The sequence below is a fragment of the Labrus mixtus genome, chromosome 21, assembly GCF_963584025.1.
Source record: "Labrus mixtus chromosome 21, fLabMix1.1, whole genome shotgun sequence".
In the NCBI taxonomy this organism is placed as follows: Eukaryota; Metazoa; Chordata; class Actinopteri; order Labriformes; family Labridae; genus Labrus; species Labrus mixtus.
Window position 1 is genome coordinate 6,179,894 of NC_083632.1, and position 14,046 is coordinate 6,193,939.

The 14,046-nt window shown below is 39.0% G+C and overlaps 1 protein-coding gene across 1 annotated transcript; it reads right to left on the reverse strand.

The window, feature by feature from the left end:
• Positions 1-1,747: 1,747 nt before the first annotated feature.
• Positions 1,748-7,850, reverse strand: LOC132955630 (5-hydroxytryptamine receptor 3A-like). The gene is made up of 7 exons (XM_061028544.1): positions 7,749-7,850; positions 6,590-6,759; positions 4,456-4,616; positions 4,010-4,220; positions 3,750-3,929; positions 3,514-3,599; positions 1,748-2,362 (listed from the first exon to the last, which is right to left on the reverse strand). Coding segments are annotated over exons 1-7 (1,020 nt in total). The 5' UTR covers positions 7,751-7,850; the 3' UTR covers positions 1,748-2,152.
• Between the last annotated feature and the right edge of the window lie 6,196 nt (positions 7,851-14,046).

A 14,046-nucleotide genomic window follows, 5' to 3' on the forward strand; every position in this document is an offset into this window, starting at 1 on the left:
ACTGTTTTTGAAGCAACAGGTGCCGTCATATAGCTGTCCACTTCCTTATTGAATCACGGCTGCATTAACATCTGCTGCGGAATGTACTTGAGTGCACATAAATTGAGCCCGAGACCACCTCTGCAAGCAGACTTGGGCACGCTACCCAAGTACGGTACGGTTGTGTTCAAATTTCTGTGTACAGAAATAAATCCCAAACCACTTAAGTTTTGCATATCTAATTCTTCAGCTTTATTTAGTATAATGATACAATGATCACCTTACTACTTATGTAGCCGTAGTTGCTTATATTGAGACTGAAATTTTTGGTTCTTTTTCAAGACACAGATATATTGCAATGACAGAGGGAAAAGTGTTTATTGTATATTTTTCAGTTACAAGCGTGATACATGTTCACAGAACCACTACAGCAAGTTCAGATACAGATTGATTATCATGAATACATAATCTAAAGTGCAAATAAAGATGAGAGAGAACAGCACTGTAGGAAAACATTATATCAATGAACACATGCAATAAAGCCCATTCAAACAGAATATCATAGAAGTGTTTTAAGATTGTAAACATAGCACTGGATCAATTAAACAAGTTAGCTTACAAGTGTTCAGTTAGTTCACCGGTCTTTTTTACTTCTTACAGTAAGTAACCCCCAACGCATAACCTCACAGTTATCTCCTGACACTTAAAGTTTAGAGTCGGTTTAGATCGGGCTCGATGTCAAAGACAGGATCCTTCAACCTCTACTGCAGACTTTTTTTTTTTTTTTACTGTGTTTGTGCCCTGGCTCAAAGGATAGTATTGTGAGTTAGGTATTATAGCTTAGGTTGTATTTATATATAAAACAAAGATTTGACAGAATTTATGGTAAATATTTTCTCATGTACTTAGCGGATTCTAATTTTTTAAAATATTTTCATATATTTGTTTTTGCATGCATTAATATGTTCCATATTTGATCAGAGATGCACAAGTTTATCATTGGCAGACCGATATCAGCCCTTTATTATTTTTTTTAAGATTTATTTTTGGGTGTTTTTGTGCCTTTTAATAGAGAGATAGGACAGTGGATAGAATTGGAAATCAGGGAGAGAGAGCGGGGACATGACATGAGGGAAAGGAGCCACAGGCTGGATTCGAACCTGGGCCACCCGCTTGGAAGACTATAGCCTCCATACATGGAGCCCGCGCACTATCCAGCGCCTCCCTGATATCAGCCCTTTATTGACAGACATCGATACTTTGGAAAATAATTTGACTTGATGTGTTGTCTATAGCCAATGTTTATGAGTTGTGTTGTATCAATTTAAAGCTGTCATCTAGTGCACCTAAATGCTGATTCAGAGAAGAGGTTTTTCATTGGGCAGAGGATGTCGCCTGTTGGACAAACTCTGATCTTTCTTCATGGTCAAACATGAGAGAAAATGTCAGAATTGTAAGAGTCTTACACCAAAACCCTCACTGAAAAAACATCGGTATCAGCATTTGGTTAAATTGTTATTTTAAACATCATGGTTTTTAAAATCGATGCATCCCTATAATTTATGTTGGGTGGGGTATTAATAATTCCCATATTCCAAGATATATTCAAGAACATGCATTATTACTAACATGCATACTTGATTGTTTTTAAATATGTGTTTTGCTCGAATCCACGTACAACAGGACTGTGCTCTTAAGCTTGACCCTTGACTTGGTGTTCCTTTTTATTTTTTTATTTTCGAGTCTGCTCGTAAAGCCATGCATGTATTGTATTAAAACGTTATGCAGGCTACAAGAGGTATCTGTGCTCAGGCTCGGTTAGTACTGGAGCAGTGTGAGTGCAGGCCAGCGGGGGAATGGGGAGGGAGGGGGGGCAATCGTGCTTAAGCACAGTACGGGACAACTGGGCCTAGTGTGAGTGTGCCCCTTAATAAAAGTGAGAGCTTTTTTGGGGAGAGGGGCAGAGCACACATTGCTGTGAAGCAACTGAGAATGCGCTCCATTTACCACACAGGACAAAACCTATGGACAAAATGTGCATGCTGCACAGTAATCTTTTATCTTGATTATCTTGTTTTTATAATTGTAGGACGCATTAATGGTGATTCAAACTCAAACAACCGCCCAACACTACTCACCAAAAATATTCCTATGTTGGATTGACCTCCTCTGCTTATTCAATCCAACTGTGAAACATAAATACTAAAAACAGACTGGCAGTAGTGATGTAAAAAATAAAAAAAACTTTGTTGACTGTTTTGGCCCTTCTCGTCCAGCGGCCTGCCTTTCCTTCTTCCTTCCTGCTGCTTAGGGGCGGAGACAACTCTTGCAACATCTCCCTTTCAGAGGCATTGGACTCCTCAGTCAACTGGCTGCTGCTAGTCTGAAAACACACATGAACAGTGTTTAGATTATGTGACTATACTACCAGCTGTGTGGTTAGCTGGTATTGTGTTCTGTTTCTGTTTCAAAGCTTTGGCTTCCTCTGGTGCTCTGTTATGGCTTGCTTGCTGGTTTCTTTGAGACCCTGCCCACCTACCTGTGACTGCTGACTGGCCTCATCTGGGTGAAAGGGCATAAAAGCCAGCCTTTTTCAGCTTTATCTCTCTCTCCCTCTGGACAGCCAACATGCACAACCTTTCCCCATGGTACATATCATAATGATGACTATGTACATTGATGTTTTGGCTTTCTATTGATTAGATTGGCGCTCTCTGTCCCTCGATCTCTCACATGTGCGGCAACTTCATGAATAAATAATAAATCAATAAAACAGGTCGGTAATATACTTGGGGGGCTATAAATATACGTGAGCGGCCCGCCCAGGTATAGTCTTTGTGTGGGAAACACGGCATCCCTATTAAATAAAATGTTAATATCAAGCTTTTGTGACAAAATTAGGGTTTCCATTTACTTTTAAATGCACATCTTGATTTATGAAAAAAACTGAGACCAAACAACGGTTGTAAAATGGTAAATTAAATTGTGTTTGTGATGTATAAACAAAATCTATTGATTTACTGAAAATTCTACATCAACATTTTACACATCACTCTCCTTAATAGTAGAGCTGGGTATTGTCCACAAGTTACCTCACAGTTCGATATCGATTCAATGTTACACATAGATGAGAGAAATACCCAGAGAACTACTCACAGTACCTTATATTTGTTAAATATTTATGTGTTGTATTTGTTTAAAACAAACTGACTCGAAAATGTATTTTATTGTTGAATTATTCTTTTATAAACAAAGATTAAAACATGAAAGTACAGTATGAGCCAAAGTGCAAAATAGTGCCTGACCTGAATTCACAGCACCCACAGTGCCCCCAGTGGAGAGGGGTGTCATTACAACGAAAATAAAAATCGATCTCAGGATTTCTCTGAATCGATATTGAATTGTGAAAAATAATAATTGCAATGCATTGATGAATCGATTTTTCTTTTTAACCAGCCCTACAGTCTTCTTAGTCAATAATTTATACAAAGACTTTTGAATGTTGAATTAAAACAAGTGAAATGTAATTCTGACCTCTTTAGACACTGGAAGCATTTCAGAAGGCCTTTCCCCAGAAGATCCAGCACAGGCAGACGTCAAGTTTGTCCGTTTCTTGAAGTCTAAAAAGAGTCAAACTGAGTTTATACTATAAGTAACACATCACTTATTAAACATTTACCTGTTGAATTAAAAAAAAAAGCTTAACATCTGTAAATTAGTAAAATCCAGATGTTTAGTTTTTTTTTCTCATTTGTCTCAGCAAATCTCACCTTTGAAAAATGTATAGAATTTATTTTTCCCTCGTTTGTCCTTACAGTCCTCACTCAGGCTTTGTTCTTTATCTGTCCAATCATTCTGGGATGCAGAGTCTTTCTCGATGAGGTACATCACCAAAATGGTCTCCAGGAGACTCAGCATCATCAAACCAAATATTGTAATGCAGTACATTGCTGAAGAGATAAGGAAGGAAAATAAATGCACTGCTCATTAAGAGGAACCTTAAAAAGGAAAGTACTTTTTTCTGTTTTACCTATAAGTGGAATCCTGTTTGAAGAGGATGGCAGAATTTCGTTCAGAATGAGCTGCATCACTGTAACAGCAAGCAGCACAGTGACCTTGAAGCTGAGCTTCTCGCCCCCATTCTCTGAGATCATGAAGGAGGCCAAATCCAGACACAAGAACAACAGGACAGGCAGGATGAAGTTGACAATGTAAAGGACAGAACGCCTCTTCATTGTGATCTGTGAAATTCAATTTAGATTCAGGTTCCAAACTTATGGATATAAGCTGAATTCTTTAGGGAAATATACACGGTAAAATGAGCTAGAACTACATGTACACACTTACAGTTTACATGAAAGTAATGCTAATATTTCTGCAAAGATTTAGATTTGCTCTAAGATGTTATCAGAGAAATTATAAAGACTCAAAATAGAAATACTTCAGTAAATAACTTGAGACACATGAAATACTCACAGTGTAAACCATCATGCTTTGATAGATGCCAAAATTGTCGACAGTTTTGTTGGTTGCAGTAATGGTCATGAACTCCCAGTCCGACTGTGTTTTTATAATTTCTTTGGACCATTCTGTTGTATGATTAGAGTCAGTCCACTCTAAAAGCTGAATTTGCATTACTGAGTTGGGGGAGAAGAAAATAACTGTTGCAAGGTTTGCTTGATCAACGTATTAACTATATTTTATGTTAGGGCTGACAAGAGAGTTTTGAAAGCATTAGGGATGCAACAATTCAGTCAGCCAAGTTCAGTATACCTCAGTTTTCTGTCTGGTTTCTAAAGGCCCAGGCTTGTGGGAGTGTTTATTTTTAGTGTTCCGTTCTTTGGAGTTTTGAGCATTTTTTACTGGAACAGCAAGGGGTTTAATCTGAGAGGAGATGTTCACAGACTCTCCTATGTCCTCCTGTTAGCTGTAGCATTAGCCGCATGTAACGGTCGGTTCTAGCCCCCCTCGATAAAAATTTGTCAGTCCGAGATCACTGATCGTTGTGGTAAGCCCAGCAGCTCATGTTGCACGCCCGTTAACTTCTGTAGCACGCCCACGATATGCCGTAGCCTGCGGTAGCACAGTAGTGCTAAGGTGCTAACGTTTATGCTCCCCTCGGACGGAGCCAGTGGCTGCATTCCCAATATGGTAAAAGGGGCGGGACATTTCCGAGAACCGTGCTGAGCGACTGACCAATTACGGTAGAGCCGACAGGCCGACCAATCAGATCAGACTTGGCACACGTGGGGACTCTGAACGTGGGCACTTCAGAGCCTTAGAGAGAGAGTCAGAAGCGAGCCGGTGCATGGAGCAGCAGTACATGAAAACAGACACTTTTTTAGCTATTGTGAACATACTTTAGTAGGTACATAGATTAAATATATGAACCCCAAAAAGGGCAGAATATGGGCTCTTTAAGACACAGCAAAATAGTGCAGAATCACGTCAGCTTCAGAGCAAGACAGAGGGTAAGCGACTGTCCGTACACTCTTGTAAATGCATCACAACGGAAGCATCTCCTGGCTCCATTTTAAAAATGTTAATGTACAGCTGCTTGCCACCGATTCTGTGCTGAACTCCAATAAATAACAGAATATCTGTTAATGTAGGCCTACAGCTGCTTTCTGTTGATTCAGTACTGAACTCCTATAAATAATGGACTATTGAGTGGAACTTTTCAAAACGCGAGGTTTACTCCTGGTGTTTATGTCTGTGCGCGAGCATAAATGGAGATTAAAGTTAAAGATTAATTTAGAGGGGAAAACACGTGATATAAATACAACCCAATAGATACAAGCCAGATAAGATAAGAGTACGACAAAAAAAAGGCGTTTTATGCTGAACATTTCCTTTGCGTACCACCACAGGGAGCCGTACGATAGTTTGAGAACCACTGCTCTAGTGTGAGTGTGTGTGCGCATTTGTGCAGCAATGTAGGCTATATGTTGGTGTGTCTCAGCGTGCCCCACGATACTCACAGTCATGACAGCAGAGAGACGAGCAGGGAAACGTTGTTGCAGCTACATAAAACGCGCGCCTGCACTCTCTAGCACACTCTCTCTCTCTCTCTCTCTCTCTCCCCCGCTCTCTCTATCGCTCTCTCGTGCATGCATCAATTTTATGAATAATAAAAAAATAAGTTAAAACAGACTAGAAATATACGTGGGTGGCCAGAAATATACTTAGGCGGCTCGCCCAACTATCGTCTATGTGTGGAAAACACTGCTGTAATGGTTTCCATTTGAGTAGGTGACACATGTACAGACATCCCTTTTTTGTTAACCTTTTCTCTTCCTTGTCATTATACTCAAGATCGTTGTACGCAAAACTGAAACCTCACCATTCACAAGCACGTATTGAACTGTGGATGCCGTTCCGTTCCGTTCAATGTTATATTGAGAATTGTTGCATCCCTAGAAATCATACAGTCAAACTCAACAGCTGGTTGTGTTTCATGTGTTTCTCTATATTTACTTTCACATGCCTTTTTTTTTGCCTCAACCCCAAACATTTGTCCTTTTGCTTTCTACACATACACCTCAGCTCAGTCAAAATAAACTTTTACAAACACAAGCATCATTATAATTAAAACTTTGTACTCTGTTACCGTTGTGTATGATAGACTTGAAGGAGAGGTTGCAGCTTTGAATGTCGAAGGGGAATTTGTAGACATCCATCTTGCAGGTGGTTACAAGCACCATGTCATTCCTAAGAGTGACTTTCCCATTATAAGCAATGCTGAGATATGGACTCTGAGTGGCCTTATCCTTCTCTGTCCTGAATGAGAACACACAACCATTCAGGTTCTCAACTTCATTTTACATTATGTATTACATTCTATGCCAATGTTGTAGTTGAGTTTCCAAAGTGACTCAGTCCGAGTAGAGTCTCGAGTCCCCAGTGCTTGTAATACATAGTATTAACATCCAATTATTAGTTCTTACAGCCTCAAACCCCACACTGAAAATTCACAGACGTGTCCTAAGACGGGGTTATAGTTTATAATTAACAGAGTGAGGGTGACGAGCGGGCGTGCAGACATCAATGCGCATGTTTTTAACATTTTCAAATAACAGAGGAAATACAGGCAACACTTTTAACTAAACTATCGCTAAACTAAAACTCGTCAAACTTCTCCTCCGATGTCTCCTCTCTATTCCTCACACACACACTCTGCCCCGCTGTGTTCGCTCTCGCTCTCATCGCTCCCCAATATTAAAAACACATTGAATTAAACACCTGTTGTTGTAATAATGATAACAATAATAAACGTAGGCCTATTTATCGTTATATGCTACGGCACTTTTCAAAACAACGTTTTTCACAAGGTCAAAATATGTACAGTATGATTCAAAATTAAAATCAAGCAATATTATCAACATTTTTAAATAACAGAGAAAATATAGGCCACATCTTTAACTAAACTAAAGCTTGCCAAACTTCTCCTCCGATGTCTCCTATTCCTCACACACGTCCTCCGCCCCGCTGTGTTCGCTCTCACTGTCATCACTCCCCTGCTCCTCCCAGAGCGCGTCATGTGTATTGACATTTAAAGGGACAGGCGAACAATTAGAGCTGCGCTCTGAATACTAGACCCCGAATATAAGACGACCCGACTTTTTCAGACCTATTTCGATGGGGAAAAAGGCTGTCTTATATTCGGACCAATACGGTAATTACCGTTGTCAACTAATAGGAATTTTTTATCTTGAAAACATTTTTAGTTACTTCATCCAGGCCTAATATATATATATTCATTGACTTACATCTCTTCAATAGTTAGATCTGGCAGCCACACAAGTTTAGTAGGAAGAGTAATGTATTTTGAAAGACAGAAGTTGTATGGATCCCAATGGATGAAATCATCTATCCAAGCCTTCAGAGGGGGAAAAAAAATAAAAAATATTTAAACAATCGAAATTGCATTCCCATAATAGATTAAAAGTGGATATACATCAAACGTTTCTTCCTTATAGAGAACTCACCATATCAACCCAAACATAAGAAATAAATTTCTGTTCCTTTTCTCTCTGTAAAAAAATAAATATGTTTGAAAATCTTTCTAAGTTGTGTGTTTAAGTCACTACAAGTTAGAAAAGTTGAACAAGAGTGCATTTGAAGAAGCTCATAAGGGTTAGATACAGATAAGTACACGTTACATACATGTTTATTCAAGTCTGCAGTGCGTAGCAGGAGAGAGTAAATATTTTTTTCAATAGTTCAAAAGAACGTTTCTGTCACTTAGACATTAAAAATTTGGCAACCAATTACTGAAAGATAAAAAAAAATCAACATTTTTTTAGAGAAGGATCAGCACAATTTAAAACAAAATATAAGAACACTTACCAAAATCATTCAGAGCTTTTCAAATAGGCCGCATGTTATGTTCGCTTTAGGCCTAGATTAACATTTATTACTCTGAGATATTTAACTAAAGAATAGACAAATGAAAACATGCATCCTTTGGTAAACTGAATACTCAAACTGGCTGGCATATGAATCACCTGCTAACTCTGATCTCTTAATCGCTTAACACATCAGGAAAGCCATATAGTGCTGATGTAGAAAAAAGCCAGGCAATTTTGTAGTGCATCCTAAATGGCCCCAAGGTGGGCTAACTTTTTTGAAGGACAATGGTATTTAAGGATCCAATAAAGCAAATGTAACTCTAAATTATCAACTACTTACCACATCTAGAATGGCATAGAGGGCTATATCCAGCCTTATTTCTGTGGGTTTTGTGATGTTGTTAGTGGGCCGAGTCATGCTGTTCAGATCTTTTTTTGAGGTCAACTTCAGGTTCTCTACTAAGTCCCGATAGGTTTTGTTACATGCAGAGGCCCCATCTATAAGGACAACATCAAGAATGTGCATATATAACAATGTTAGAGATTACATTTTGATTTGCGAAACACCTTAAAAGTTTACTGAGTAAGTATAATTTCCACTTAGTTCTAGTGGGTTTATAATTTATGCTCTGCTAACAAATATTCAGAAATATCATTGCTGTGCACTGTTGGACTGTACTTACCTTCAACAGACCTCTGATTGGTGTTCTGTGTAATGTTTGTTGTCTCTGTGTTATAGAAGGGTATTCCATCTAACAAAAAAAAAGAAAAGAGTACACAGGTCTGATCTTTGTATTCAATATATTAATTTTCAAACATGTGTTTCTTTAACACCGGCCCTTGCTCTTGATCATATTTGTTACTTTTCTGCATTCAGCTGTATTTCCCTTTAAAGCTTTTTTTTACTTTTTGTAATCCCCTCATAACTTTTTCTTCTTTCGTCTTTCTCATGGGCTTTTTAAGTCGTTTAACCTTGAGATGAGGCTAAAGTACTTTTACCTTCAACAGAGCTCTGATTGGCGTTCTGTGTAATGTTTGTTGGCTCTGTGTAATTGAAGGTACTTCCACCTAACAAAAAAAAGAGTACACAGGTTTAATCTTGATATTCAATATTATTCCAAACATACAGTTATTAGTCATTAAAACAATAATTAAACTTGGTGAGGTTGGATGTAATGTTCAAATAAGTTGAGGTTGGCCATGCTAGTAATATAGATTTAACGCTGCAGGTCCTTGCTCACCTCAATAGTATCACAAAGCTCTTGGTGTTTTTTAAAATCGTACATACCTTTCTCATAGCTCTGATTGGCTTTTTGTTGATCAAGTTCTGGCTGCTCTGTGTGATCAGAAGTAAATCCACCTGGAAGAAATGGAGACAGGATTTTAATTTCAATGTTCTTTATGTTTCCTGATCCACATCACCTGCTATCACATAGAGATGGGAAAGTTGAATATAACACTGCACTGTCTGCAACATGTTTTTATTTTACTTCTGAATTTAGGTCATAACATGATGAAACATGTTGATCTCTGTTCAAATGTATTATTTGGCCTAAAACGTAAAGAAGTTCTCAGGATATTTAAATTTGAGGAGCTCAAATCAGAGAAATGTAATTTTTTAAATAAATTTTAGACTACATAATCTGTTCATCAAAATAGTTTAAGCACCTGTGAGGAGTTTTAAACTAAAATAACTAGTGATGCTTCTTTATGACCTACAAAACCATCAGGACCATCAGCATAAAGACTGTATCAACTAGGCATGCAACAATTCTCAATAAAATATTGACGGTTCAATACTGACTTGTGAATTGCAGTTTTAACGGTTTGGCGTTTAACTAGTTTCCGTGCATTGTATTTCTCTCTGAATTGGCTCCCTCTGTGTGTGCCTGTGAGTCAGCGCGCAGGGATGAGTAAACCCCGGCCGCCAAGTGAGTTAATAGCAAATCACCACGCGCTAAAGTTTGGTGACGCTGAAAACAACATTACTTTTAGCATGGTGAGCAGTGAGGAGCAGCCAGGCCCGGAGTGGCTAATCGGAAGAAACGGGACAATTCCCGGTGGGCCGGGCTGCCTGAAGGGCCGCTAGGGCCGGTACAGTGACAGTCTATAGATCATACAGGCTGCAGTCATTGCTCAAGTAGCGTTACACTATAGACCAGTTTCTGATAGTGTGGGGCGTGTGCGCCTCCTCCAGGTATATTAACTGCCGCAAAGGCCCTTTTTTCAAAAGCCTCTCTCCCTCATTATGTCAAAAACATGCATTAAAAGATAACTGTGGGTCCGCGAATGTGAGGGAGAGAGAGCTATACGGGTGAGCGAGAGTCGGGGAACGTGCCATTGCGCATATAAGTGGATGGACAAGAAACAAAAAGTGAAATTGATCATCTGCTCTACGGTTTACATGTTAACCAGTGAAGTATGTGAACTTCATGGCAGGCTGTTGTCTGTTAACTAACTGATGTTTTTCAAACTGCTCCAATGTGCGCTGAGTGCTCCTCTGTCTGCGCATCACCCTCACTGCTCTTATTAAAAACTCTAAACTGGTCATAAAACACGTCTGAACCTTCAGTGTGAGGTTTGATGTCTTTTGAAGTGTTCTTAAATTGTTTGAGCTGCTGTTAATACTCAAAATATTTACAATACTGAACATTACAAGAATAAGAGAGGAGCGATAATCGTAACTAAAAGAGAAATATGACAGTATGCCACCAATGCACTTTTTTGTTGACATTTATTGAGCTAATTGCAGTTTAGTTCATGTTCAAATCAAATCTGACCTTTGCAATAGGCTGAAAGGAGAGCACCTGAATTTGTTTTTGCTTCAAAGTAAAATAAATAGTTTTAAAATGAAAAAAAGTAGCTCTCTTTCTTAATCCCTTGCTGTTCTGTAAAATTTGCCTAAAACACTTAACACTGGAAACATTTTAACTGCCTGGCCCGTCAGAACCGAACCGAACCGTGACCAAAAAACCGAGGTACGTATTGAACCAGGGGCTGACTGTATTGTTGCATCCCTAGGATCAACCACCATGGGGTGTCACAGGAGATGACTTACAGTCAGCTACAGATACAGCCTCTTCTTTACATTTTCCAAAGCCAATACATACTTCTGATTTTTAAAAGTAAGTTAGAGATTCTTTGTCAGAAAACACTTAACGCACACATGAACTGGACAAGATCAACAAAGACATTGGATACCGCTTGGCATCAACGAAACTGACACTAACACAAACTTCCTCATATGAGCTTTAAAGTTTAGTGATTTAAACTGTGTGCGAACAGACACCCTATCACACCCTGACCAGATTACCAAATGTATGGAAAACATGTTTTCACTTTTTTTTATGTCATTTAATGTCTATTTCTGTATTTTGAATCCTGGGTCGTCCCTTGAGACACACAATCTCTTATTCCTCAGAGTCCTGGTCAAGAAAGCAGCACATTAAGATTCAGTTTAAATAATTGGACATGTTAATTTACATACATGTTGGGCCACGCAGGCTTAGGACAGTCAAACCATGGACTTGGGCCTGCACCTCTGTGCCTTTGAGTTATTTACTGAGATCACAAAGAGGCCTAAAAGGACTCTTTATCCCAGAATCCCCTGCGGTACTTCACACCTACGTGTGACATAAAGGGGGGACCGGAACCTGAGGGAGACCCCACAGGAAGTCGGCCAGGTGACAAAACTCTGAGACTCCCCTAGTTCTATCTCTTTCCACGCGCTGACTTGAAGTGCTCGGAGACCCAAGCTCACCTCCTGTTTCCTGCAACAATCTTCCTTTGTTTTAAGTTTTGGCGCGCAGGTAATCCGCGGCCGGCAGTGTTCCAAATTCCGAGCTCGGATTGTCCAGTGAACACATCTCAGTTTCTCGGAGAGCGTTAGGCTATAACAGATTATCAGAAAGATAACGGTCTTATTCCGTCCTGCAACGAAAGGACATCAACGGACATATTTCCCCTCGACGGAGAACCAACGAAGCCGCTCTTGCCGTAAGGGATCCTCGCCGCCATCAGACGCCTCTACACCAGGACGGACAGAAGATCTGTTTTATCACCGGACTCCTTTTTCCTTCACCAATCGCAGGCAAAGCGATTCACAAGTGAGGCTTAATTAGGTCTGGGCAGAATTAGCTTTAGAGAGTGTTTTTAACAATTGTTTGATTGAAGCAGAAACTGTAATTTTTATCTTTGTTGGACCGTCGCGTCCTGAGTTTTACCTGTTTAAAACTCTTGTTGTTCCCATTTCGGACCGCTGCGTCCTATATGTGTTTAGCGTAACAGCGTTATAACCGGGTATTATTCTTCTGATCAGAAAGGCCAGTGTAAGCCGTATTAACTGAATTCGGCCATTGGTTTGTTTCTGTGAATGAAGGGAATTACTCCGAGTTGTGGCGCGGGAGTCAGACTGTGATCCGGCCTCTTCAGGCACGCATTTATCTCCACCTCTACGCTCCTCTTCTATCCTCTTTTCTTCCCCTTTGACTAACACACACACACAGAGATCTATACACTCGCGGCCATCCAGACACCTCAGAGACACAGATCGTGTAGGGCCGAACTCGGTCTCTTTTAGACATTAAGGCCACATTAGGTCTTTGTTAGGTGTGTGCCATCGGAAGGGCGACCACGTGGGACGCTTGATAATGTTTGTTTGCTTAGATTAGTTTATGATAGTTATTTGTTTGATTAAGTTCATTGATTTTGGATTGATGTTGCTTTGTTTAAATAAATTCTATTACAATTTAAGAGAGCAGTTGTTTGTGATTACTGGTGTATTTGCATTGTGATATAAACTGGGTGCGAAGGCTTTGTGTACGGATTCACGCCTTCAATTTATTAAATATAGTTATTAATTATTAATAATATTAGTAATTAAATAACTGATTTGAGTGATATTTTGGTTATATTTCCCTGAGTACAGGGTGGTGCCCCAAAACGAGATTAAACATAGTTTGATGATATTTTATTTATATTATTAATAATTAAGCATAATTATTAAAGAATATAACCAAAGTTGACTTGATACAACCCCAACATATATATTACACAAAAGCCTATATGAAGATGGGATTTAAGTAAAATTATCTATCCCTGAATGTTTCCCTCTATACAATGGTAATGACAAAACTCAACAGCTGCATTTCTTTCTAGTTAAAGTTATCCTAAATGAATACACACAAACCACAATTAACATTTGTTTAAGAGTAAACATTTTAATTTATTTTTCATGATGTGCCCTAAACAAAACTTTGAATTCTCTAAACTAGAAAACAGAAGAGTTAATCGGGAAGTAACAAAATTAGCCAAACAGATTAGATTAGATTAGAAAACTTTATTGAACCCCAGCGGGGAAACTCATTTTCCACCTGTTCAGTTCATACACACAACAAACAATATTGACAGTACAATCACAGTAAACAACAAGTAAATAAATAATAAACACCACTGAAGCCCTTTGAATAATCATGTACTGCTATGAGTCAGAAACACAACTAAAAATGTTCATTAAAATATTGAACTTCTGCAGGAACAAAGGACCTCTGAGTTGTTCAGTGGAACATTGAGGCAACACTAATCACTCACTGAAGGAGCTTCAAAGTCCATTAAAAACACTGTGTAGGATTGCCTTCAAAGATCAAAACAGTAGACCTGTACCCCTGCAGGCATACAAATAAATACAAGTTGTGATCTTACCTTGAAGGAGGATTAT